At 33.5% G+C, this 26,247-nt stretch overlaps 5 protein-coding genes across 6 annotated transcripts; 4 read left to right on the top strand and 1 right to left on the bottom strand.

Moving 5' to 3' along the window:
* Positions 1-657: 657 nt before the first annotated feature.
* On the bottom strand, positions 658-3,402 carry LOC147918599 (transcription factor MYB56-like). Its single transcript, XM_087503447.1, has 3 exons — positions 2,528-3,402; positions 1,687-2,145; positions 658-1,086 (listed from the first exon to the last, which is right to left on the bottom strand). Exons 1-3 carry the CDS (start codon positions 2,910-2,912, stop codon positions 923-925), a joined length of 1,008 nt encoding a protein of 335 aa, XP_087359573.1. The 5' UTR covers positions 2,913-3,402; the 3' UTR covers positions 658-922.
* A 4,569-nt stretch (positions 3,403-7,971) lies between these two features.
* LOC104770091 (zinc finger protein VAR3, chloroplastic) lies at positions 7,972-11,024 on the top strand. 2 transcript variants are annotated; one of them, XM_010494443.2, is made up of 5 exons: positions 7,972-8,566; positions 8,654-8,771; positions 8,860-9,134; positions 9,364-9,462; positions 9,563-11,024. In XM_010494443.2, the coding sequence occupies exons 1-5, from the start codon at positions 8,112-8,114 to the stop codon at positions 10,896-10,898; spliced, it is 2,283 nt and encodes a 760-aa protein (XP_010492745.1). In that variant the 5' UTR covers positions 7,972-8,111; the 3' UTR covers positions 10,899-11,024. The 2 variants fall into 2 exon arrangements, with proteins under 2 accessions (XP_010492745.1, XP_087362229.1); XM_087506103.1 differs by having other exon boundaries at positions 7,999-8,566; positions 8,654-8,766.
* Positions 11,025-11,413: 389 nt separating this feature from the next.
* Positions 11,414-13,540, top strand: LOC104770090 (putative lysophospholipase BODYGUARD 4). The gene is made up of 5 exons (XM_010494442.3): positions 11,414-11,927; positions 12,031-12,362; positions 12,453-12,640; positions 12,727-13,046; positions 13,159-13,540. The coding sequence occupies exons 1-5, from the start codon at positions 11,531-11,533 to the stop codon at positions 13,191-13,193; spliced, it is 1,272 nt and encodes a 423-aa protein (XP_010492744.1). The 5' UTR covers positions 11,414-11,530; the 3' UTR covers positions 13,194-13,540.
* A 74-nt stretch (positions 13,541-13,614) lies between these two features.
* LOC104770089 (NADH--cytochrome b5 reductase 1) lies at positions 13,615-16,172 on the top strand. Its single transcript, XM_010494441.3, has 9 exons — positions 13,615-14,368; positions 14,510-14,651; positions 14,759-14,849; positions 14,940-15,017; positions 15,120-15,200; positions 15,284-15,373; positions 15,468-15,533; positions 15,647-15,733; positions 15,886-16,172. The coding sequence occupies exons 1-9, from the start codon at positions 14,251-14,253 to the stop codon at positions 15,976-15,978; spliced, it is 846 nt and encodes a 281-aa protein (XP_010492743.1). The 5' UTR covers positions 13,615-14,250; the 3' UTR covers positions 15,979-16,172.
* Positions 16,173-18,394: 2,222 nt separating this feature from the next.
* On the top strand, positions 18,395-20,575 carry LOC104770088 (AAA-ATPase At5g17760). Its single transcript, XM_010494440.2, has 2 exons — positions 18,395-19,571; positions 19,829-20,575. The coding sequence occupies exons 1-2, from the start codon at positions 18,573-18,575 to the stop codon at positions 20,336-20,338; spliced, it is 1,509 nt and encodes a 502-aa protein (XP_010492742.2). The 5' UTR covers positions 18,395-18,572; the 3' UTR covers positions 20,339-20,575.
* The last annotated feature ends 5,672 nt before the right edge of the window (positions 20,576-26,247 follow it).

Below are 26,247 nucleotides of genomic sequence, written 5' to 3'. Positions count from 1 at the left end.
TATTGTGTTCTGGTTACGTTCTCTATTGTTGTTTTCTTTTCTTTTTATATTATTGAAATTTAATGCTAAAAATAAATAATTAATTATGTGTAACTTACGTCGGTTGTAAAAGTGACTTGAAGATGTTTTGTTTTAATTATTTGAAGTCGTTTTTCAACTGACGTTAAAGAAAAAAAAACTGACGTTAGTTTAATGACGTTTGAATTAACGTCACTTTATTAAGTGAAGCAAAAAAAACTAACGACGGTGCATGATACGTCGGTTTAGTAAATGATGTTTTGTTTTTGAAGTCAGTTTTAAAGTGACGTTAACCCAGTAAAAAACTGACGTTAAGTGCCGTATTTTTTGTAGTGCATTGACACGTGTCACGATTTTGTTAATGAGTAACTTTGACTTCAAGCTTTATATAATAAGATTTCTTACATTGATTATCAAATATTTATAATGATGATTTATTACAGATGACAAAAATAAAGAAGTTCTGAATATGATGTACATATAGCATATTCCAAGAAAAAAAATCTAACATCTTCCATAGAATTATGCACTAGAAAATGCAAAATGTTTTTATTTACTACCAAAAAAATGATCAAAACTTGTAACTCTGTTGTTTCAGAGACGTTACTTCTTCAATTTGCGTATTCACGATGCGAATTATTTTGTAAACTTAATTATTTTAATTACACTGGAAAGAGATTACTTACATTCAGCTTTTATTACTTGACAAATAACGTCTAGGAAATTATTAAATTTTTCTTTTTAGTTTTTTAGTTTTCGCTCATAAGTCATACCCCCGGCTAAAATTAAGATGTTAAACAAACATGCCTAAAATTAACCAGGAAAAATAGAAGAAACTAAACCAATATTTTTATCTCACAGTTCTCCGTCATCATCATTGAACCCTAGTTCTGCAACTAATTAATCAAGAAGCTCCAACTCCAAGAAAATCAAAGAAGTAAAAGCCACTCTTCATCTTCATCTCCACCTTTCTTTCACTGACTGAGATTGTGTGGTGATTTTGATGGTCCATCTTTTTACCATATATGCCATTTACTTCTGCTCTCTGCACACACTGACCATCTTTACCTGCAAAATTAGAAAAATAATTTCTCAGCCCCCACGTGAAATTTTGTTGTATTGAAATAGTAACGTGACAATAGTACTTCACCTCCTTATATTATTAAGCCTAAAGGTACTCTTACGATGTAAAAAACGTATTCTTACTCTCTCTTGTCATTCAAATTTTATAATTATTGCCATATATATGAAAAATTATAGGAAGTGGTCATTCGTCGTCGGTTATACAACATGTATGCCAAATTTATTATTTAATATGCTTTCAACATTAAAAAATAAATAAAAATCTTAACAATACTGGAATCTAAGCTAAATTTACACCACAAATCATATTTGGTTCTACCGGTTGAAGTATAAACTAATCATGATGAACGATACACCCCAGTAAAGATTGCAATCTGATCTCGACCAACCGACCGAAATCATTATAGTTAGATTCACCAAAAACACTTCTCAAGAAAACCAAAAAGAGAAAAACATTCCAAGTTTTTTTTTTTTGTTAAAGCAAAAAAAAACATTCCAAGTTTCTATACTTTCAATGTCTCAACTCTCAAGGTCAATAGAGACAAAAATAATAATAATAACACAAGCTAACAAATAAAATGTTACCTGAGGCAAGGGTCTTATCGTAATTCAAGAAGCGAGGATGGTAAGCCGAAGAAGGTGGAGTGAGAGAGAGCTCCGTCGTACAAGTAGAGACAGCTGAGCCATCGTCGTCATCTTCATCGTCTTCTTCATTGACGAAACTACCCTTCGCTACGTTACCGAAGAACTCCTCGTGATTATAGCGGCACGAGGACGACACCGCCATTTCAGCGTCTCTAGACGGCGTGGGAGGAGGCTGTTGACGTTGTCGTTGGCTTTCTCTAGTCCTTCGAGCCATGATGACGTGCCAATGGTTCTTGACGGCGTTATCGGTACGACCAGGGAAGAGACGTGAGATCATAGCCCACTTGTTCCCGTAGGCTTGGTGAGCTGCTAGAAGCCTACACTCTTCTTCTTCCGTGAAGGCTCTCTTGTTAATCCTTGGGTCGAGTTGGTTAAACCATCTCAATCTACAGCTCTTGCCTGTAATCAAAGAAGCAACATTAGTTACGTATCCCTCATAATATATAAATTAGTTACTATCAAGCGTTATGACACTAGTCATTGTATATTGTTAAATATTTTATATAGCCGTATATATATAATGTAGTCTAACTTACTGATTACATATTAAAAAAAAAAAAACTTTTTTAAAAAAAATATCTAAACACGCACGGTTATGAAAAATGCTTAATAATTTTGGAAACTCAATTTCACCAGATTGTTTAGATTTCTCTTAACATATATGATTAATTTTCTTCTACTTAAGAATATTTGTTAAAATTACTTACATTTACGAAATTTTGAGTGAAAAAAAAGTGAAGGAAATAGTTAAGTTGACCAAGAAAAGTAAAAATAAATGTACCTGATCTACCAAGAAGGTGGTGAGCAATCAAGTTCCAGTTTTGGGGACCAAACTGGGCAACGAGCTCCTTGAGTTTAGCATCTTCTGTTGGTCTCCAGTGTCCTCGTGAGCATAGTTTCGTGTTAATTCCACTTTTGCCCCTCATTCTCAGACTCTTTTCGTTTTCACCCTTCTCTTTCTCATGTTCATCTTCCGGCTCCAAGGCTGAGGCTGATTTGTTGTGAGGATGGTTTCTAGAGAGAGAGAGGTTGGTGAGTGAAGTTTTACGAGAAGCAGTAGTGTGTGAGTTTGGTAGAGATCCGAAGTTGTTTGCGTCTTCGAATCTTCTCAACCCATTGATAGGTTCATTACCCCTTAGATCTTTCTCAAGGAGATTTGGATTCATTTTTTTTTCTTCTGGGTTTAGGGATTAAAGGAAGAGAAACTATGAATAAGAGGGAGGAATAGGATAGAGAGAGAGAGAGACACCACTTGAATGGCTTTTCACTGTTTATATGGTGGAAGAGGAAAGAGAGATTCTCTAAAAAAAAATTATTGAATTATATTTGACTGACATTTATTTAGAAATTAATAAATACAAGAATATGTAAGAGTAAAAATGATGATGAGTGGTTATTAAATGTTCATTGAGAACAAAATTGGATAGCTGTATATTCAAACACCAAAAGAAAATGTAAGGAAACTTTTATATATAATGCATATGTTCAATCAAATGTTGTGTTAATTATCATCTCAGGCCTAATGATCCCATTCAAATGGTTTTATCTTCGTTTCCTTGGTTAAAACAATGGGTTTATATAATTACGTACGAATACGATCTTAATTATTTGAACTACAGTATATTTATAGCCGATGGCAGTAAAATTCGTTCTTACAAGTTTCAAGCTAGGTCTATAACAAATTTTCATTTTATATCTACGCGCTACTTTTTTTTTGTTTTTGAATTATGAATTTGGACCATTTCTCGACGCTACTTTTATTTTCTTTGTTCTGACAATTAGAAATGTATAAGAGAGATTTAAGGTTCACGTTTTCCTTAACGTTGCATTCTATTTTCTGTTGAAACGAAAATTTCGAATAATGGGATACTTTTAGTACAACAACTAATCACTCACTCACTCTCTCTCTCTCTCTCTACACGTGCAAAAGTAAAGGCTTTGGAAAAGTCGGTGGGTACGTGTAGTGTAGATGCATGCAAAACGAGAGACCCGCTCGTGCGTGTGGAGGGTTCGATGACCATAGGTCCCACAGTCTCAACAGTCTCGGAAACTCCAAAAACATTTTTGAACCGCTCGTGTGGCTCTACTATACTATGCACACATACAGATATTGCACGTACGTTCGTGTGTGTGTGTGAGTTAATTATGGGAAAAAACAACAGAATCAATTTTTGTCTGTTTCGGACACAAAGCAAGAAAAGATCTCAAAGGGTGTGAAATAAATTGCTTTTATGAGCTTTCTGTTTTCCATAACCATAACGTATATGTGTGTATGTATATCTATATATATTCTTCTTGTGTAGTTAAATTATAAAGTAATCATCATGATTAGCTCAACAACTAGTTCAAGTATCAAACCAAAAAAAAAAAAAACTAGTTCATCAAGTACTTCAGAGATCTTTTGAACTTCGACGTCGTTTTGGATATATACAGTGACATTCAAGCAATGTTTTTGTTTCTTATAACTGAAATGGATTAACTCAAACCAAAGTTGTACGACATTTATTGGAAATACAGGCGTAGCAAACGGAAAATATATGCACATCCTATATTTTTACAGATTTGGTGTAAATTTCTCCCAGGAAAGAAATATATCATCTTTAATTTGTAAGCTTTTTTTTTGTAACTATTGAATTGGTTAAAATAATTATGGATTAGGTACGAAAAGTTAGAGAAAATAGTTTTCCACTTTTCCTAATGTAATGTAAGACAACTGAAAGTAAAAAAAGAAATTGTGAATGGGTGACAAAGAAATTAATAGGTTCAATTAATTTCTTAAGAACTAAAATAGTTAAAAGAAAAACTACTGAAGACCATTATTATTCAATGATGTGGACCATTTATGCTCCCATTAAACCCTATAAGTTACTTTAGATTCTTGGCAAGAGTTTCTTGCATATCTACTTTATAGTATTAGAATTGAGTGGTCATTCGTTTGAATGTATCTTACATGCGTAACAACTTACTCCATAATGTTTATTTAACTCCATAAATCTTGAACTGAAGACGAGAGATGTAGTAGATTAGATCGAGTATGCCAACCACATAATTTTTGATGGATTAAAAATAGAGAAGTAAAAGAGAGAAATCATGTAACTGATGAAACTCAACAAAAAATAAATAAATAAATGAAGAAGAAAACAAAAACTAAACACGAATAAACGTTAGAAACTAGAGAAAACGACAGAAAAGTACCCAGACATATAAATTTATTGTGTCTTGTTTTTATTCGAGTTTCGGTTATGGGAACGGTTTCGTTAATTTTGAGAACTTTGTGTTTGACGACAAAAAAAAAAAAAAAAAAAAAGTCTTGTACGTACCGACGTGGAATGACGACATCATTGGCTGTTACACACGAGCGGTTCGTGTTCTTACCTAACACGTGTACCGTCCTCACGATTTTCTGTTTCCGGTTCAAATAGAAAAGTTCCCCGAACCGTTATGGACCAGTTCCACCTTTTTCTTTTTGTTTGTTTGTTTATTAAGAGTTTGAATTATAATGCAAGTGCCTATTACAAATTTACAGTACAGAAATAAGAGAGAAAGCCAGCTTGTTATAGCTAGAGTTAGAGAGGGAAGAAGAGAAAGTGGAAGAGGAAGTTTTTGGACTGTAAATTTATTTAGGGGTAATGATAGTATCAAAGAGATACGCATACACAAAAACCAAAAAAAACATGGAAGATGTTGTGCACTGTGCATATATAATCATATTTAGTCATTTGGATTTGTTAGTTTTTAGGGGTTATAATTATATATGAGATTACTAAAAATTTGACGTCTTTAATTCAAATTTCTATTAGAATTTTTTTTCAATTGTTTTTAAGCTATAAGAGATGGTGGTAGAGTTAAAACGGTAAAAAATGGTATAAAAAACACGATATTACGTTAAAAAGTATCAGTTTATATTAATGTAATTGGCATATATGTAAATGGTTGAAACCATATATATATATATATATATATGTGTGTGTAAAAGGTATTAAGGTAGAATTAGAAGTTTTAGAACTTTGGAAGTAATAAAAAAAAATAGATTTTGAATTATTTTTCACTTACACTCATAAATATTAGAAGTTAAGAAAATAAGTTGAATACACTTAGAAAACATTTTCTTAGACCCTGTATATAATTGTAGGTATACAGTAGTTTGGTTATGTCGCTAGAGTTGAACGGCCAAAACTCTTAGTACTGTATAGTACTTGCTTTTTTTTAACCGTTATTTAAGTATTACTTCACTAAAAAATTGGTACGCAAAACACAGAAACATTGTAATATCGTAGTGGTACAAGCGTACAACGTCATTTGTTCCCTATAACTTCAAAAGTACAAAAAAAAAGTTTAAAGTAACTGTCTTAGGAAAAAAAAAAAGAAGCTAAAATATTGCAAGACTCATGATATAGACTTGAATATGGTACAGCTGACACGGTGATCTAATGGAACTCGTTAGACCAAAAGATCCAGCTGCATTGAGTTTATTTGAATGAATAATAGGATTGCTTTTTCTACACAATTCGGAGTTTCGTTCTTTCTTTGTAGTTCGTGGATCCATCAGATCATGTTCGTCATTTACGAAAATCGCTTTTCTTTTTAAAAATTAAGTTTATGTGATGTTGACAACAAAAAAGGTTTATAACCTCAACCGAAAATGGTTAGTGGTTTTTATCGATCCAAGTTATTGATCGACCAGCAGAAGATATGGTCGAAGAATATGATCATTGGTTAACCATAATTTCTAACACTCGCACTTGTACCATTTTTTGTTAATGGAATTGTGTTTAACTTATCCTAATAAAATTTGAGACAATCTTTCAACAGAACTATATAGAAAACGAAAAAAAGTGGAGAGAAAAAGGTGAAATCGAAACTCCAAATGGTAAAATATTGAACGTGCATGTAATCATGATTCATGAGATAAGTCACACTAATTACATTCACTTAGAGAAAGTTTCTTTTAAAACTTGTTGATTAATTTAAAAGAAGACACTTTAACTAATTTGAGGATATTAGGGCTTTATCTCATGATGTAATGACATAAAGTCTCTTTATTTAAATTGGATTTAATTACAAATCATGTCAAAGTTGTTAGCCGGTCCATTGCACTTGTGGCATAGAACTAAAACATATCACATCAGCGTATAAATTAGTAATTAATTAATGATAAAATACAGTGTTAGGGGAATTAATGAGGTTATACCTTACGGGACTAGATTGAAGTCATTATCAAGGCAGTTAATTGTCCACGTAATCACCAATACTTTACTCCACATAGATCCAAACAAAAAAATTCGTTATTGCAATATAAATTAGCTTAATGTATGCAAAAGTATTAATCAAAATAAACATTAGTCAAAAGTTGACGGCAGTGATCGGCAACTAATCCACACCCAACTTTAACTCACAGTGACTCCCACGTTCAAGATATTAAGATAAAACATACACTATTATTCTTTCCCTTTCACTACCACTAATGTATTATTAATCTTCATTTTCTTTGTTTTAATTTCTATTTTTAAGTTTTATTATATATATTGTAAGTTTATATATATACTACAAGTTCGGTGCACACAAAAAAACTATATGTGCTACAAGTTCTGAATCCAAGAAGTGATACATATACGATTGTAGATCCTCGAAATTGCTTTTCTCTGCAGTATAAGTGGAAATTTAATCATTTTAAAGTTTTTTAACGGCATTAAGTAAAAAAAAAGAAAGTGTGCATGCGTGTTTGAACAATGTACATTTCAACTTTTCAAGTCACGAAAATTGATGTTGAAGCACCGTGAAATTTAATAAAAATGCCGAATCAGGCCCTTTTTTATACTGTAAAAAATTGAAGATTTCAAGATATAAAACTCATGCTAATCTTTAAAACATGGCTCTGCTACTGTCTAGTGTCTACTGAAGGAAGGGATACTATCAGTTGGTTAATTCCACTATTAGTACGATTCCTTTTAAAGGAATGGAATACATATATTTGACTAATGAATAATTTTCTTTAAAATAAAATAAATAAACATGCCTCTGATCTGACACAGCTTTCTTCATTTATATTCTGTTGTTGTCTTAGTGAGCTCCTCAAATGATTTACACGACCTAAAGCTTCACAACGCAACAACCCTTGATGGAAAGAGAATTAACAGCTACTAAACACATTCATAATGATAAAGCCCAATTAGTACAAAAAGGCTTAATTTATAAACTAATATGGCCTATGTTAGCCATTTAATTGTTTTACAATTTACAGAAATGATCCTCACCGATAAAAATATTTACACTAACCATCCGAATAAAAGAAAATTAAAAATAAAAACCCGTCACACTTCTATCCTCTCCGCCGAGCGGACCACCGTCGAAGAAGGAGAGTGACAATGAACAACTCCACCAGACTCCTCTCTCTCTTCTCTCCTCATCCTCCTCCTCCTTCTTCTATCTTCCTACTCCGTGGCCTCTACACCAGCCGCTTAACTAGTCTCCGCCGTTTCCACCGCCGGGCGTATTCTCCTTCCTCCGTCGGCTCAACCTATAACAGTCTCCGTTCTCTCCGTCCATTCGTCACTTTGCCGCCGCTTATTCCCACGTTTCCCATCGGACGGTTCTACACTCACCTCCGTGTCTCCGCCGCAGATTTTGTTCCTTCTTATAACCACCACCAGCTACCTGAATGGACAGAGCTACTCCAATCTCTCTCTCAAGCTGGTTACTTCTCAGATTCCGGTTCAATTTCCGGTTCAGAAAACGAATTCTTTCCCGGTTTTCCTGATGAACTTCTCCGTCCAGCTCTCGCTTGCTTAGCTCTAGCTCGTGATCGACCTGAATTACTTGAGTAAGTTTAGCTGCGGTTTCGTGGTTTCTCTCTTTCTCTTCTTGATTGATTGAATTATTGAATCTGATGATGTTACTTGTTTATTAGAATGCTTTCGAGGAGAGACGTTGAAGTGGTTGTGAACAATGGAAAGCCATTTTTGTTTAGGAGTGGTCCAGATTCACTTAAAAGGATGAGCCTTTATCTAAGAAGTGGCATTGGTAAGGTAAGTTCTTTTGATGGTGGATTGTGAATTCTCGTCTTCAGTAGTGATTTGTGCCCCCAATGGTTTGATCATTTCTGTTTCGTATTAGATACTGGATGTGGATAAGGCGAGTACAGTTGATTTGATGAGGCTTCTTTTGAGTTATGTTGTGGATGTTGCTTCTTCTGAAGGGAGCAAACACCATAACCAAGATATTATGGAGTCCTCGGTTCGAAGCCTCTTGAGCCAGATAGCTAAGATGACTGTTCGTACCCCTGAGTCGAATGTTCATCGCACGATTCAAAATGAGATGTCAGATAGAAATGGACAAGGGTCTTATCAGAAGAACATTGAGATGAAACGTGGTGACTGGATTTGCTCGAGGTATGAATTTGTTGAGCTCTCAGTAGCCTTTTAACGTAAATCTCCTATGGCCTACTGGTTGCTATACTTCTGTAGAATGATGTTCAAATTTCAGGATCTGAGCTTTAATTTGTATATGGCTAGTATTGTTGTAGAAAGCTGGTATCTTTAGAGCTAAGAAGTCAGTAAGTTGTAATTGTCTTGCTGTTGTTTCGGAACCTATATATGATGTGGGAATATGTTGAAACAGGTGCAGTGGCATGAACTTTGCGAGAAATGTCAAATGCTTCCAGTGTGATGAAGCAAGACCAAAGAGACAGCTAACTGGTCGTGAATGGGATTGCCCCCAGTAAGCAACTAATTCGGTTCTCTCTACTGCTTTATGGTTAATGCAATGAGAAATGATGAGTTTAACAATTCCATTCTTTCTTGGTTGTTTCACCCATCAGGTGTGATTTCTACAACTATGGTAGGAATGTAGCTTGCTTAAGATGTGACTGCAAGCGACCCAGGGACTTCTCACTCAATTCATCCAACTCTAGTTACTCAAATGATCCTAAACTTGAGAGAAGACTGGCTGAAAATGAAGAGAAAGCACAGAGGTGGTTTAGTAAAGTAGCACAGGGTGGTTCTGATGCAAACAGTATTGATACAGATGAAGACTTTCCAGAGATTATGCCATTGAGGAAAGGAGTGAACAGATATGTTGTTAGCACTAGAAAAACACCTCTTGAGAGAAGGTTGTCTAATGCTGAGAACACTGTAGCTACAGATGGAAACTCGAATGGGAACGACAATAAGGTTTTGGGAAGCAAAACACATAGGAGCTTGAATGAGATTCTCGGTTCTTCATCCTCTTTGGCTTCTCAATCTGATGACAAGAATGTATCTTCCAGGAGGTTTGAATCTTCTCAGGCAATAAACAGCAATTTTGTCCCGTTTGTGCCACTACCTTCAGACATGTTTGCCAAGAAACCTGAGGAAGAAACACAGATAGGTCTGACTGAAAACAACCAAATGGATGGTGTCTCAAATGGCAATCAAAATGTCTACCAAGAGGACAGGTCAAATGCGAATCTCTCTGGCAAAGAAACAAATGGCCCTGAAGAGGATGATAAAGAATCAGAGGAGAAAACTGCGAGGTGGTTCAAGAAGGTCACCGAACTGCATAACGTTTCAGACCTGGAAAACACGATACCGGATGAGATTTCATCTGACAAAATGCCAATGCGGAAAGGAGAGAATCGGTTTGTGGTTAGCAGGAAGAAAGACCGTTCACTGACTTCTCCAGCAAACAAGAGACCACAAGATTCAGACTTTGTCCCCTTTGTCCCTTTCCCACCTGACTATTTCGCCAAAGAGAAACAACCCGAGCAAAAAATAGATACTATTCCAGCTCCAGCTCCGGCAACAGAAAACATTTCTCAGGTAGTAGATGAAGAACCGAAACAACCTTCAAGCAACAATCCGGAAACAATGGCCTGGAGGAGCAGTAATAGAAAGAGCCTGGAGGGTTCGTTAGTGAAGGAGCCTGACTTGTTGGACATGTCAGAGGAAGCAAAAGCAGAGAGATGGTTTAAGCGAGTGGCCGAGATTAAGAACATATCTGAGCTAAGTCAGATCCCGGACGAAGATTTCCCTTCGATAATGCCGATGAGGAAAGGAGTGAATAGATTTGTTGTCAGCAAGAGGAAGACCCCTTTGGAACGGCGTCTAGCTTCTCAACGACACCAGAGAAATCCTCAGAACACCAACTATGATCCTGCCGGTGAAGGAGATAAATGACCTTGTAGCATAACATTTTTGCGGAGTAACATACATTTACGTTTTCTGTATTTCTTTAGTTCAACTTCTTGATATTATATTCTCTTAAACATTTATACACAAAATGGGTAAAAACTACATTGTCCATCTAGAGTGAACGATAGCATCCTTTGAAAAGTTGATGTGCTTCTTCTCCAATCCGATGCATACAACCAAAAGAACACTATTACCACCTCAAATGGTCCATACGAACTAACACAACAATAGATGATAGCAATATAGCATTAAGACAGTTAGACAGAAAGCACTTAAAACACACATAAGAGAACCTTAACGTTAAAGGCATTGAGACAACAAAACGACGTTGAAGATACGATAAATTAAGAAAAAGAAAATAATTAAACATAAAAACCCGCGGGTAAACAGGCTTTGCTCATTTGGGCCGGGCAAGGTTGCGGCCTTTAAACATATCCGTAAGAATTGCCGACAAGAAAAGAAAAAACATTTAAAGTAATTTCAGAATGCATGCATTGAATATCATCAATATTTGTTGTTTACTTTGGGTAATAAATTTCAAAAACTTCTCTCTTACGACGTGGCTTAACCACTCATCTCAAATTTCTCTGGCGCTCTAGATTCCCTCCTCCGCTTCTATGAGAAGATTCGGGACAGCCATCCACGCCGCCCTCTCTTTCATCGTCTTCTTCTTCTTCGACCTCATCGACGCGGTTCTCTGCGTCGCTTACGAGTTCGTCGACGAGATTTTTGAGGGAAAGTCTCCAGGCTGTTACTGCAAAACGTCTCCTCTTCTTACCACCGGTGAAAATGACTGCTCTAAGACTTTATTCCAGAGGAAGAACATTTTCCGGGGAACGTGGTTTTTGGGATTCGCGAGAAATTTCAAATCCAAGCTCTCTCGGAGAATACGAAAATCTAAGATTCATGGGTCGGTGAATAGATGGTCAGATTGTGGATGTCAATCTTGTAACTCGTGGACCAAGAACGAAGATGAGAATCTTCACGTTGTGGTCAAAGATTCAACTTCTCGAGGTCAAAGATGTAACATATATTTTAGTATTTTCTCTACATCGTTTGATTAGTTTAATGTTTGCTTACAATTTGCATTTGATGTGTTACATGTTGAATTAAACAGAGGACTCTGTTCAGGAATCGTTAGAGAATGTAATATTCATACATGGTTTTATGGGTTCATCACATTTTTGGACAGAAACTGTGTTTGAACACGTTAAGAAAGATCGTTATAGGCTCTTCGCGGTTGATCTTTTGGGATTTGGTGAGAGTCCTAAGCCAAGGGATAGTCTTTATACATTGAGAGATCATGTGGATACGATAGAGACATCTGTCATCAAGCCTTACGAGTTAGATTCGTTTCATGTGGTTGCACATTCTATGGGTTGCTTAATTGCTCTTGCTTTTGCTGCTAAACACTCCAACATTGTTAAATCCGTCACTCTTGTCGCACCGGTGAGAGATTAGTTTGGTTTCTCATCTTATGTTTTCAGTCTAATCTGCCAGAGATTCGATTTGTGAACTTATGTTTTTGTGTGTGTGTAGCCTTATTTTCCTTCATCCCCCGAAGGATTAATCTTGAACCGGATCGCTAGAAAGAGGTTATGGCCGCCACTAGCATTTGGAACAGCGGTGATGTCTTGGTATGAGCATATCGGAAGATGCGTTTGTTTCATAGTTTGCAAGCATCACATGATATGGGAATGGCTAATAAAGCTATGTCTTGGTAAAAGGTAAAAACGTTTGATCCGGTTTTGGGTGATTGTTTTGGTTTGAAGCTATCTTTTTTTCTTTCAATAAAGATTTGATGTTTGTTTAGGGAGGTTCCTTGGAAGATAAAGGACATAACAAGGCATACACATCACTCGGCATGGCATAGTATGCACAATGTGATATGCGGTGGCTCCAAATTCGCTGATGAACATCTCAAAACCTTGATTAATTTTGGCGTTAAGATTCACTTGATACAAGGTGACCGTGATATGATCGTTCCTTCACATTGCTCCAGCAACATGAAGAGGAATTTTCCAGTGGTGGAAGTTGATATCGTCGCTGGTGCTGATCATGACAGTATGATAAGTGGAACACGAGAAGAGTTTGCTGAGAAATTGGCTAGCATATGGTGTTCACGTAGAACAGGTTCTCTTTACTTAAAACATTGAATTCAATTCAGTTTGCTATAGAACAAAACAGGAAACAGTGTTGTAATGAAACTAAACTGCGGTTTCTTGTTCTTCTCTTTGACATGAAGGGATGGATACCAAACTGGGAACACAAGCGAGGTGATAAGGCCACTGATCAAGCAAATAATCAACCGGAATCTTCTTGAACCGCATCTCCTTTCACAACGTAGATGCAAGTTTTGCACAATTTCATCACAAAGTACACACAATGAGACCCTTATTGTCAATGGAATAACTTGGCTGAGAGACAAGAGTATTATACATTGTCTTGTAACCCCGAGAAATTAGGTACCGGAACCCGCCATTGACGAACTCGATGACAGTATGACACAGATCCTCGTCCTGATCCTTTTCACAGTTAAATAATGTTCCTAGTCCCCCCCAAATCTTGATAATCTTTTGTTGTACAACATTGTTCCAACACTGCAAGCCTATCTCCTTAAACCTCAAGAACTACTCGAGTATGCCAAACTAAACAACACATTAGTCTATCAAATAAGCCCAATGAATTTGAAATAGTTTCTGTAGTCTACTAGAAGAAATTTACTTTGTTATACAATGGTTTTTGACTGTTAGAATTATTTTTTTTTGTCATCATAATTCATATTACTCTATATCCTATTTCGAAATGCAAGTCTTTTTAAAGAAAAGTTTACAAACTAGATTTCACTTTCCCTACCCACTTTCATATACAGAATTGCACCAGTCAGTCAGAGCCGACATGTATGATGAGTCTAGTAGCCATCGAACTCACCAACCACCACCATACGTAATCCTTGAATGTAGTGTTCTTTTTAGTAACAAAAATTTGAATAGTCGTATGTATGATTTGATCAAATTGTGGTAGATGTGTGAATGATTGAAAAATATGTTTTTTTTTACTAATTTTTTTGGTCAAATACTAAATTATGGAGTAATTTAAAAAAATATTAATTGTATTTGAGAGTGGTAATTAATTAGAACGTGATGGGGGTAGGTCTACCAGATTCCATCCCATTGGTTTTAATGGCGGAGATAACAAGGCAAAGATCCAACTCAAACTCCAAACCAATCCAAAAGCTCTGATTTTTTTTTTTACGAAAAGTTCCCTTTTTTTTCTCACCTTATAGTATTATTATTCTTAAGCAATTTTGATTCTTTCTCTTCTTTTCGGTTTAGCCATGGATACCGAGTTTCTCAGAACCCTAGATCGTCAGATTCTTTTGGGTGTCTTCGTCGCTTTCGTCGCCGCCGGTGCTGGTGCTGCTTATTTTCTCTCATCCTCCAAGAAACGCAGAGGTTCGATCTCTTAGAAGGCTGGTTGATTTCAAAATTACGCAAAGATATTGTGTTGTATGCATCTGTTTAGGAAGGTTGAATTTAGCCCCATAGAAAAACGAAAAAATTGATCTTTTTTTTTTTTGGTTGGTTCTTGGATAGTGTGCTTGGATCCAGAGAATTTCAAGGAGTTCAAGCTTGTCAAGAAAGATCAACTTAGTCATAATGTGGCCAAGTTCATCTTTGAACTCCCTACTTCTACCTCTGTCTTGGGTCTTCCCATTGGACAACACATCAGTTGCAGGTTTGCGACTCCTACTTCTCTGTATTTTGTTTTTAGGTTTTGTGTGTAGAGAGTTTCGATGGATGTTGACATGTTGTGATGAATAATATGGTGGCTTTTCTCAATAGGGGAAAGGATGCTCAAGGAGAAGATGTTATTAAGCCATACACCCCAACAACATTAGATTCAGATGTTGGACGTTTTGAACTTGTCATTAAGGTATATGCTTCAAAATACTTCTTAATTTCACTTGTGTTTTGAATTGCTATTTTTTTTCTCTTTAACTCAATTGTAAAATGCTGGTACTAGATGTACCCGCAAGGAAGGATGTCTCATCATTTCAGGGAGATGCGTGTTGGAGACCATCTTGCCGTAAAGGGACCTAAGGTACTTTTAGTTCAGCTGTTATGCTTAGTTTATCAAACTTGTTAGTCTTTACTTTTCTTGAATCTCAAACTTTTGTTGTTGTATTACCTTTTTCTTTGACAGGGTAGGTTCAAGTATCAACCTGGTCAGTTTAGAGCATTTGGAATGCTTGCTGGAGGTTCAGGCATCACACCTATGTTCCAGGTATGTCTGATACATTTGCGTTTAATGTTGTTTTTGAAGCCAATGTATATGTTTGAAACGCATTGTATATCGTATTTGTGAAGGTCGCTAGAGCAATTCTAGAAAACCCAACAGACAAGACAAAGGTGCACCTCATTTATGCCAATGTCACATACGAAGACATTCTCTTAAGGGTATAACGCTTCTCGCCTACTGATTCTTAAGTTTTGCGTTTCCATAGACTATTTTCAAACACTAAATGTGAATGAATATTTTTCTTTTTTTCAGGAAGAATTAGAGGGTCTTACCGCCAATTATCCTGATCAATTCAAAATCTACTACGTTTTGAACCAGGTTAGCAAGCAAAAAAATGTTTTTGCGTTCATCTAATGTAATTACCTAAAGAAAACTCTTCTTGATACTTTTTGCTCTTGGTGGTTTGGTTTATCTTCTGTGACAATGATTAGCCTCCGGAAACATGGGATGGTGGTGTTGGATTTGTATCAAAGGAGATGATTCAGACTCATTGCCCTGCACCTGCATCTGATGTTCAGGTAAACCCTCCTCTGTTCTTGATCTTGAACATCACCTCTGTTCTTGCAGCATATGTCAATGTTTGAAACAGATCCAAGAATACTGAAGAGAATGAAACATTGAACAACATCAATGGTGTTTTAACCTTTTTATGGTTCATTTTATGTCGCAGATCCTAAGATGCGGGCCACCGCCAATGAACAAGGCCATGGCTGCAAATCTTGAAGCTCTAGGATACTCTCCGGAAATGCTGTTCCAGTTCTGATCTTCATCTCTGCATTTGATTACTCCACAATGGAACTTATTGTTCTGATTAATAATTTAGCCCCCAACTATAAGAGTTTGTGTCTTAAGTCTTAACTGAGTGAGAGTTGTATTTGTGTTGGATGCTTTTATAAACCCTTTGTCGGTTATGTTGTTTCTTATCGCAATTGAAGTATTAATTTGATTGGTTTACGATTTGGTTGGACATACGGTTAACGTATACCGGTTTAGTACTTGATAGTGCGAGTGGTGGACATACTGTCATGACCTACCCTATTTGTTTTGGTGTTTTGCTATACCGTATAGCCTATACGTGAATCATTAATCCACTTTTAAAAAGCATTGCTACAAAAGATGATTGAAATATATTGGTAGAGTGATTAACAAATTTATAATTTTTATAGACAGCTTTTACAAGTCGGCTAGTTCTTTTCCAAAAGCTTTTTTTTTGTTGTAACATATAATGCTTTATGATTTTTTAGTATATTTCATGATGAAGTTGGCAGTACCTTAACTTTTTACATGCAGAAATACAATTTTATTTTCTCTATTTTCTATCCTCATCTTTGTTAAGTTTTTTCCTTGGCCGTCGTCATATTCATAAGTTCATAACTAGTGAGTAGTGACATTGTGAAATGAGATTCTAGAAGTAGAAAAATGAAAAAAAAAAAAAATGTAGATTGTAAATAACGAAAATAGTTAAATGAGATGATATATAGTTAAATTAGAACGAAATCATAATGGTACGTTATATAGCCTAGCTTGTAATTCTTTTTGTAAACGATAAAATACAAATTATAACGAAAACATATGTGTCAAAACTCAAAAGACAAATGGTTTTATAATGATCGTTCATAACTATGGAACCGTATCTGTCCTTCGACCATATCTCATGGTACCAATCAAAATCTTTATTCTATTATTTTCAAAATGTGCATCACATGACCACATCCGATAAGATTCAAGATTATTGATTATAATAATTTTTTTTGTTAAGTGGCTTGAAAATGAGACAAGAGAAACTTCATTAATCATTTATGGAAATTTTTTTTTGGTTCTCGCTTTTAACAAAAAAAAAAAAAAAAGAAGAAGATAGGGACGTTTTATCGACTAGAAAACAAAAAAAAAAAGTTACTTTAGTATTTTAAATTTGGATAAAAAACTGTATTGTTAAATTCACTTTTGAAGTATTGGTGTACGATGCAGAGCTTGCGTAGTTTGAATATTCATGAATAAAGCATTTTGATTTATTAATCTCAAGCCACGGTCCAAAATGAACGAAACTATAAATCCATGACTCATAGTACACTTATTAATTTTGATATTTTATTTCTTGGGTTATGAGTCGAATGATCCAATGATACTCTGACACGTACTTTCTCCTTTTCGCATTCTGCACTTGTTGGATTACTACACGCAATTGCCTTTGGCCCCACATGCGACGTCGCGACAATCTAGCGGAATCTTTTTTTCTTTGGTTTTGGTCTTTGTGGGTCAATCATTAAATATCTCGTTAACACTAGGGAATTCATTACTATACCATAGCTAAAAACCCAAGTTTATATTGTAACCATAAATAGTTACTGTACTATATGCAGTTATTAACATAATAAAACACATCTAGTAAAACTCCCCAAACTGTTTTGGAAGACAAAAGTGTCAGTGTAATAGGTTTTGCTCTTGTAGAAATTGTTAAAGAGACAGCAAACATTATTTTCGTAATCAAACTAGTTTTTGAGTATATAATGACTATGTTACGTAAGTGTATATTGTCCAAGTCATCTTCCACCTTCAACAAACAAAATCCAAAAACTTGTATTAATAAAACAATTTGTTTTTTTTTTTTTTTTTTTTTTTTTTTTCTGTCAAAACTATAAACGTTTCCAATAATAATATTAGTATACGACGTTGTATCTATGTAAAAAAGTCACTGACGATGCCAGTTGGCTAAGTAATGGATTTATATCTTTACCACAGATCATGCTCATTTTTTATTTGTGTTATGGATATATTATCAAGAAGTATAAAAAAATAACTTGTACTTCGTTTGCGATTTTGTATGATCATGATGCATGCCGATTAGACTGTTCCGTTGTACTTGTATAGTTAGGTACTTTTGTTGTTAATGATTATTCGTATATATAGTTAGATGTTTAAGTTTAAGCTAATTTCAGATCGCATAATACAAAAGTTAGAAACATCAATATTTTTCGAGTCTTCATTGGTCAAGCAATAAGTATTAAAAAATAGCACTGTTCATATGAGATAAAATAGAAAATGAATGGACATGCTCTTCGTGGAAAGAGACGTGGAAATTTTCCTTGAGTTTCTTTTGTCATCTTATTACTTACTTTGTTATTTACTTTTCCCATTCTCAAAATTTTTAATAATATTGTGGAAAAATACACACATCCATTGAATAAAGACAGCAAGATAATTAACCCCACACATGAAACCTTCTTTCTTAAGCTTCTTCTCTTCTTCTTTGTTTATATATCTCTTTCACCCTCTCTCGCTTTCACTCTCTCCATCTTCAAAGTATAACACAGTGAGCAAAAACAGAGAAAAGAAAGAAAACAAAAACAGAGAGATACGATGATTTTCTCAAAGGATCTTCCTTCACCTACATCGGTTTTCACAGCTTACGCATCAATGGCAGGTTACATGATGATGATACGATCAATGGCTCACGAGCTAGTCCCTGCTCCGATCCAAGAATTCATTTACAGGAATCTCCGGTCTCTGTTCTTCCGTTCTTCTTCCTCCACTCTGACTCTAACCATCGACGACGACAACATGGGTATGAACAACGAGATCTACCGAGCCGCTCAGACTTATCTCTCCACCAAGATCAGTCCTGACGCAGTCAGGCTCAGGATCAGTAAAGGTCATAAGGATAAACATGTCAACTTGTATCTCAGTGATGGAGAAATAGTCAACGATGTGTACCAAGACGTGGAACTAGTATGGAGGTTTGTAACCGACGGCGGAGACAAGAAAGGTGGTGGCGGAGGAGGAGTAGGAGGAGGAGGAAGAAGAGGCGGTATGGATGATGACGGTAGAAGCGAGTACTTTGAGCTGAGCTTCGACAAGAAACATAAAGATTTGATCTTGACCTCTTACGTTCCTTACATCGAGAGTAAAGCTAAGGAGATTAGAGACGAGAGGAGGATCTTGATGCTGCATTCTCTCAACAGCCTTAGATGGGAATCAGTTATTCTCGAACACCCTTCCACCTTTGAGACAATGGCTATGGAAGATGACCTCAAGCGTGACGTCATCGAGGATCTTGATCGGTTCATAAGAAGGAAAGAGTTTTACAAGAGAGTAGGGAAAGCTTGGAAGAGGGGTTACTTGCTGTACGGACCACCCGGAACAGGGAAGTCTAGTCTTGTCGCTGCCATGGCTAACTACCTCAAGTTTGATGTTTATGATCTTCAGCTAGCCAGTGTGATGCGTGACTCTGATCTACGGAGGCTTTTACTAGCCACACGTAACCGCTCCATTCTTGTCATAGAAGATATCGATTGCGCAGTGGATTTGCCAAACAGAGTGGAGCAGCCGGTTGATGGCAAGAACCGTGGCGAGTCTCAGGTTAGATTTCTCGTTTCTACTATTTTTGGCTTTGGTATATGATTGGGCATTTTATTTTTAATCAAATTTACCAGATTGAACCAAACCAAAATCAGTACCAACCAAATTTTATATATAAACCAATAGTTTTTGTTTCCTATACCAACCAAACTGAATAGTGTAACAAGACTAATTAAATCTGATTAGTGATCCATAATCACTTGAGTATAATTAAATGGTTTTTTTTTTTTTTTTTTTCTATGACAATGTGTGTTTAGGGACCATTGACGTTGTCGGGGCTGTTGAATTTCATAGACGGACTATGGTCAAGCTGTGGAGACGAGCGGATTATAATATTCACAACAAACCATAAAGATAGGCTTGACCCGGCATTGCTACGTCCGGGTCGTATGGATATGCACATTTACATGGGACATTGCTCTTTCCAAGGATTCAAAACTTTAGCCTCCAACTACTTGGGTTTGAACGATGCCACAATGCCACACCGTCTCTATCCGGAGATTGAGCGTTTGATCGACGGGGAGGTAATCACGCCGGCACAAGTGGCAGAGGAGCTGATGAAGAGCGAGGATGCTGACGTGGCTCTTGAGGGTTTGGTGAATGTTTTAGAGAAAATGAGGTTAAAATCCGAGGAATCGAATCCGGTGATGATGAAGAAGAAAGAGAGTAGATTGGAGATGGAAGAGATGAGCATAAGGCGTGATACAGAGGGTTCTCCGAGGAAGAACAGCAAAAGAATTAAGAAACTTGTTCTGTTTTGGACCTAATCGTGTGTTACATGATCCATTAGTTCAAATGAGATTATGAGGGAACAAAAAAAAAAGTAGACGTAAGAGGCTAATTACAACTAAGTTAAGTTCAAAAGTTTGGAATTCTCTGAGATGATGATATAAGTTGAGTGTTTTCTTCAGAAATTTCTCATATGTTTATTTTGTAGGGTTGCATGTGAACCATTAATGTAAGACGCATTATGAAATATGGAACTTTATTTTTCTTTAAAGAAACTATTGAGATAGTCTTTGGAGGTACTTTAATTACCAAGAATGTCATACAACACACTATCAATATACAAAGGAAGAACCAAAATATAAGAAAAATATATAGAGTGGAGAGTCTCTTGTTACAGAGACTTTGAGAAGAGCAAATCTTTTAATATCTTACTTTATTTCTTTAATTTATTTATTTGTGGTAATTAATATTCTGAACCGACTATGTATTTAATGAAATTAGATATATACTGTATGTAGGCAAAAAAATGAAATATATATATCTTATATAATATGAGAAGGTTTTTCTCAACTTTTGCTAAGAAGATGACACTTGGCCTATTATCTATATGACACTTGTACATTTTTATTGTTTGGACCTAATTAACTAAATTCATTTATACTTTGAACCTAATTGACTAAATTCATTTATACTTTCACTTATATTTCTCATAAACCAAAGAAAAAAAATCTTAATATTTCCTTCTTTCCTTATTCAGTTAGACCCCTTCCAATCTACACCAACCATTTATCAGTTTGTGGTTTCATCTTAGGAACAATCTGATTATAGGTTATTTTGAAATTATAAAAAGATGTTTCAATCTTATGTAAGATTCACGGACAAAAACGGTTTCTAAATTATGTAAACAATTTATTTATGGGTTTCAATCTTATAAATGATTCATAAGCAAGAAATGAATCTAAATTATGTTAGATTGTAGATGTTTACATGTTCTCAAAATTCTCTTATAAATTCATAAATTTTGGACTCAAAAAAAAAAAAAAAGAGTTTCCAATACTGGGTTTAGTTTCTGGCCTTTAATCTTATATAATCTAACGGCGGGATGTTTTATGTAAGTAATTTGATAATTGCTTACTCATTTATTTCCCGTAAGATATTACCAATTCGTTTTCCATAATATTAGAATTCAATCCGTTTTCCATAAAATTAAATTAATATTAGAATTTTTTCTGTCATGATTATTTAATTTCAGTCATTAGGTTCCTATGAAGAATTATATTATTCTTATATATCTTTCTATATTTCAATAGGTATTCTTGAATAATTTAAAATTTTTTTTGCAGGTTATCATGTTTGTTGTTTGCATTAAAACTACATCAGAAAAATATAATGTGAGAATGTTTGACAAATTTGCTTATTCATTAGAGTGTTTATGTATGTATTTCCTAAACTCCATTGACCGGTCCGGCAATTTTGGATGACCTATGCTAATTTAAAAAAAAAAACCATTTTCATTATTGTAAATAAAATTATAAGAATAGTAATATAAAAAATTATTTTCATAAGATAGTTTCTAAGTCCATAAACCGATATATGTTCGTTTTGCTTACTCACATTTTTTTGTCTTTTCAATACTTTTCATATTCATTTAAATATTTATACAAAAATAAAAATTATATTGCCTAATAACTCATTATTGTTTTAAAACTCTTCGAATATAGAAACTTTTTTTTATTAGAGTTTCAAATTTGTTTTTCTAAATTAAATTTTACTTTAAAATTCATCAACAACAAGTTTAATTAGCTAATGCTCATTCACCAACAATTCAAAAGACGAAATAGTTTTTTACATAAACCTAACAAAACTCCATCCGTAAATTGGATATATCTACATGAAAATATATGTTTTTCTTATATAAAACTTGAACTTATAAAAAAAATCTAAAAATAACTGAACTTATAATTTTGTTTTTCCTACATAAAAGACAAAAAAAAACTTTTGGTCTAAAGTATGGCATATGATTTCATTAGGAAATATATTACATGTTGAAACAAAAAGTTGGAAGAAATATATTTTGTCACAATGTTTTAAAAAAATTAAAGTCCCACCATATAAGATACAAATAAAATGAAGTATTAAAAAATATTTAATTTAAGATTAGTGAGAAAGACATGTGAATTCAATTGAATTACACTAAAAATTTAAAGAAACAAAATAACACTTGTGAAAGAAGAGAGCATCATCAAATGATAATCTTTTGGAGCTTGCCAAAAGAAAACTTTACTTTAGTATTAAATTATACAGTATAATATAGTAAGGTTTCTTTCAACTCTTACTCTAAGAATCTGACGCCCATAATCATTATATATTAAAATTCTTTTAAAATCAAATACACATACAATTATTTTATTTTATTTTTATAAATATTTTAAAATGATTGCATAAATCATCAAAAGATGAACAATAGTAAAAGTAATTTACATTTTTGGAAAAATTATTCAAGACTTAGTAAAATAATATTTCTTCTAAAGTTAGAAACTTCACAAAAACGGATTATCCAAACAACGGTACTATTGTTACCAGTGTTTTGTTGTTTGTTGGAAATTGAATCGAGGATATAATAGAAAGTAAATGTTTTAGTTTTCACATTAATTTGAAAAAGGATGTGTTTGTATAGTAATAGGTTGTTTTTAGAAAACCAAACTTTATAGAATGTTTGAGCCTTTAAAAGAGAGAAGGGATTGAGATCAAATATTAGTTATCATAAATTTGCAAGTGTTTCAAAATAATAAATTAAAAATGAGAAGTAATCTAAACAAAAATGAAAATTGAGGAAAATAGTGGGTAGATATAAGGCAATGCATAAAATGATAGTATTATTTCAAATCAAAACATAACTGATTATGTTCATAATTTATTCGGAAATTCCTAATATGAAAACTTAGAAATTTTATGTAATTCAAAAATACCATGATGTTTGAAATAATAAGTGTGAACCTAACAAAATAATTATAGAATTAGATTAAAACATCTCACAATCTTACGTAATTTTCTAAAAAGTAAGCTCAAAATTTTAATTTTATATAAACAATTTTTTAAGAAGTTAAACTAATTTACTTAAATAATATCATCCCACCATCTAATTTAAACTAATTAGAAGTTAAACTAATTTACTTAAACTAATTTACTTATACAAAAAGAAGTTTTTTCCTGAAAAGGATTATCTCAAAAAGGGTATTTTTAACAAATTCTCATATTAGAAAAATGTTTCAAAATTTCATAATAAAAAAGTGTCTTAGGAAGTAAAATATTATATGTGAAAGTGGAAAATGTTATGAGAATATTTGTTGATCTTTTATTTTTAAGATGGTTAATCTAAAGCTATTTGATACTAAGGTTCCTAAAAAATGATACCAATATACAATTAGCATATATTACTCACAAGTCACAACTATAGAAGTCAAATTAATTAATATAGAAAAATGCAACTCATATCATGCTATGATATAAAAAGACATCACAATCTTAACAACATGATTTTTTAAGCATATGATAGTAACATCACAAACTAAATTTACAATGGAGAGACTCATATGCATCGTCTTATAAGAAGAAGTTTTAGTCTACTTTATACACTGTTAATTATAATATAGTAATTTTAAAATGCTACTAATAATCTTAATATAGCGATAATAATTCACTATTATAGAGAGACAAATAATAGCAAAGAAAAAAATGATATTGTATGTGCACCCTCTAAGATGGCACCGACAAAGACAACATTTACAAATCGCTATCGAAACGAAATGATAGCGTTTTTTCGTGTGCTAAAAATACGCATATTTCTTGTAGTGATGTTGAATATATTAAATCATGATAGTTCATTTTTTCATGATGTAGTAGTATTAATATAACCAACAAACACGACAACCCTAGAGTAAATATAAAATATGGTTCAAGGCCCGGACCGAGGCCCAACCCATAGGGTAAGCAAATGAAGCCAAGCATTATGGCATCAAATTTTTTGGAGTATACTTTAGACCAAAAGTTTTGTTTTCTTTTATGTAGAAAAAAATAAAATTATAAGTTCAATTATTATTAGATTTTTTTATAAGTTCAAGTTTTATATAAGAAAAACATATATTTTTCATGTAGATATATCCAATTTGTATAAATATTTAAATGAATATGAAAACATTGAAAAGACAAAAAAATGTGAGCAAGCAAAAGGAACATATTTCGGTTTATGGACTTAGAAACTATCTTATGAAAATAATTTTTTATATTACTATTCTTATTATTTTATTTACTATAATGAAAATGGTTTCTTAAAAACAAATTGGCATAGGTTATCCAAAATTGTCGGACCGGTCCATGGAGATTAGGAAATACATACATAAACACTCTAATGAATAAGTAAATTTGTCAAACATTCTCACATTATATTTTTCTGATGCATTTTTAATGCAAACAATAAACATGATAACCTGCAAAAAAATATTTAAAATTATTCGAGAATACCTATTGAAATATGAAAAATATATAAAAATAATATAATTCTTCATAGGAACCTAATGACTGAAATTAAATAATCATGACTGAAAAAATCTCTTAAAATGAGAGCAATTAGGGACTCAAATTTTATTTTATGAAAAACTGATTGAATTCTAATATTATGGAAAACAAATTGGTAATATCTAATAGGGAATAAATAAGTAAGCAATTATCAAATTACTTACATAAAACATCCCACCATTAGATTATATAGGATTAAACTCCAGAAACTAAACCCAGTAATGGATACTCAGAAATTAAAATTTGACTCAAAATTTATGAATTTATAAGAGAATTTTGAGAACACGTAAACATCTACAATCTAACATAATTTAGATTCCTTTCTTGCTTATGAATCATTTATAAGAGTGGAAACCCATAAATAATTTTTTTACATAATTTAGAATCCGTTCTTGCTGTGAATCATACATAAGATTGAAACATATTTTTATAATGTCAAAATAACCTATAATCAGATTGTTCCTAGGATGAAACCACAAACTGATAAATGGTGGGTTTAGATTGGGAGGATCTAATTGAAGAAGAGAAGAAGGAAATGTTAAGAGTTTTTTTTTGTTTTATGGGCTTTTAGTGAATTAGGTCCAAAGTATAAATGAATTTAGTTAATTAGGTCCAAACAATAAAAATGTACAGGTGTTAGATAGATAATAGGCCAAGTGTCATCTTCTTAGCAAAAGTTGAGAAAAACCTTCTCATATTATATAAGAACTGAACTTATAATTTTTTTGATATATATTAAAAGTTTTGTCATTAATTCTAGGATAACATCTTATTATATAAAGTTGGGTTTTGAAAGTTAGCCATTAACAAAATTTTGACATGTGTCAACTTATCAATCTCATATAAAATTTGAACTTCTAAATTTTTTTGAACTTATAATTTTTTTTTAATAATAACTGAACTTATAATTTTTTCCCTACATAAAATACCTAAAACTTTTGGTCTAAAATATGCCTCACAAAAATTAATGCCCTAATCCTTGGTTTCACTTGCTTAGCCTATGGGTCGGACCTTGATCCATGTTTTATTTTTACTTCAGGTTATCGTGTTTGTTGGTTGTGTTAATATTACTACATCATGAAAAAAATGAACTATCATTGATTTAATAAGTTGAACATGTTAGGTTTTGTTCTTTTCTTATATTTTAGAATCTCTATTATTTTTTCCTTTTGGGCATTCATGTGGTAAAGCAACTTCTTCTTATTGGACGATGCATATGATTCTTTCCATTGTAAATTTAGTTTCTTATTAGTCTTCATCTTTAAGAAAAAAAATGTATTTTAAACTATTATAAAAAAGGAATATTGTATGTTACTATCATATGCTTAAAAAACCATGTTGTTAAGCTTGTGATGTCTTTTTATCTCATCGT

The sequence above is a fragment of the Camelina sativa genome, chromosome 20 (genome assembly GCF_030686135.1).
Source record: "Camelina sativa cultivar CO46 ecotype springtype chromosome 20, ASM3068613v1".
Taxonomy (NCBI): Eukaryota; Viridiplantae; Streptophyta; class Magnoliopsida; order Brassicales; family Brassicaceae; genus Camelina; species Camelina sativa.
Note: the sequence above shows the minus strand (reverse complement) of the source record. Positions and strands in the feature narration are given on the sequence as shown.

What these genes read in the sequence shown, in the direction of transcription:
- LOC147918599 (XM_087503447.1), bottom strand. Translation starts at nt 2,912, where the DNA reads ATGAATCCAAATCTCCTTGAGAAAGATCTAAGGGGTAATGAACCTATC. An exon ending in CCACCTTCTTGGTAGATCAG is followed by an intron (nt 2,146 to 2,527) that starts GTACATTTATTT and finishes CTTTGATTACAG; the next exon opens with GCAAGAGCTGTAGATTGAGA. An exon ending in CGATAAGACCCTTGCCTCAG is followed by an intron (nt 1,087 to 1,686) that starts GTAACATTTTAT and finishes CTAATTTTGCAG; the next exon opens with GTAAAGATGGTCAGTGTGTG.
- LOC104770091 (XM_010494443.2), top strand. Translation starts at nt 8,112, where the DNA reads ATGAACAACTCCACCAGACTCCTCTCTCTCTTCTCTCCTCATCCTCCT. An exon ending in GATCGACCTGAATTACTTGA is followed by an intron (nt 8,567 to 8,653) that starts GTAAGTTTAGCT and finishes CTTGTTTATTAG; the next exon opens with AATGCTTTCGAGGAGAGACG. An exon ending in TAAGAAGTGGCATTGGTAAG is followed by an intron (nt 8,772 to 8,859) that starts GTAAGTTCTTTT and finishes GTTTCGTATTAG; the next exon opens with ATACTGGATGTGGATAAGGC.
- LOC104770090 (XM_010494442.3), top strand. Translation starts at nt 11,531, where the DNA reads ATGAGAAGATTCGGGACAGCCATCCACGCCGCCCTCTCTTTCATCGTC. An exon ending in CAAAGATTCAACTTCTCGAG is followed by an intron (nt 11,928 to 12,030) that starts GTCAAAGATGTA and finishes TGAATTAAACAG; the next exon opens with AGGACTCTGTTCAGGAATCG. An exon ending in ATGGTGTTCACGTAGAACAG is followed by an intron (nt 13,047 to 13,158) that starts GTTCTCTTTACT and finishes TTTGACATGAAG; the next exon opens with GGATGGATACCAAACTGGGA.
- LOC104770089 (XM_010494441.3), top strand. Translation starts at nt 14,251, where the DNA reads ATGGATACCGAGTTTCTCAGAACCCTAGATCGTCAGATTCTTTTGGGT. An exon ending in ATCCTCCAAGAAACGCAGAG is followed by an intron (nt 14,369 to 14,509) that starts GTTCGATCTCTT and finishes GTTCTTGGATAG; the next exon opens with TGTGCTTGGATCCAGAGAAT. An exon ending in CACCTGCATCTGATGTTCAG is followed by an intron (nt 15,734 to 15,885) that starts GTAAACCCTCCT and finishes TTTATGTCGCAG; the next exon opens with ATCCTAAGATGCGGGCCACC.
- LOC104770088 (XM_010494440.2), top strand. Translation starts at nt 18,573, where the DNA reads ATGATTTTCTCAAAGGATCTTCCTTCACCTACATCGGTTTTCACAGCT. An exon ending in AGAACCGTGGCGAGTCTCAG is followed by an intron (nt 19,572 to 19,828) that starts GTTAGATTTCTC and finishes ATGTGTGTTTAG; the next exon opens with GGACCATTGACGTTGTCGGG.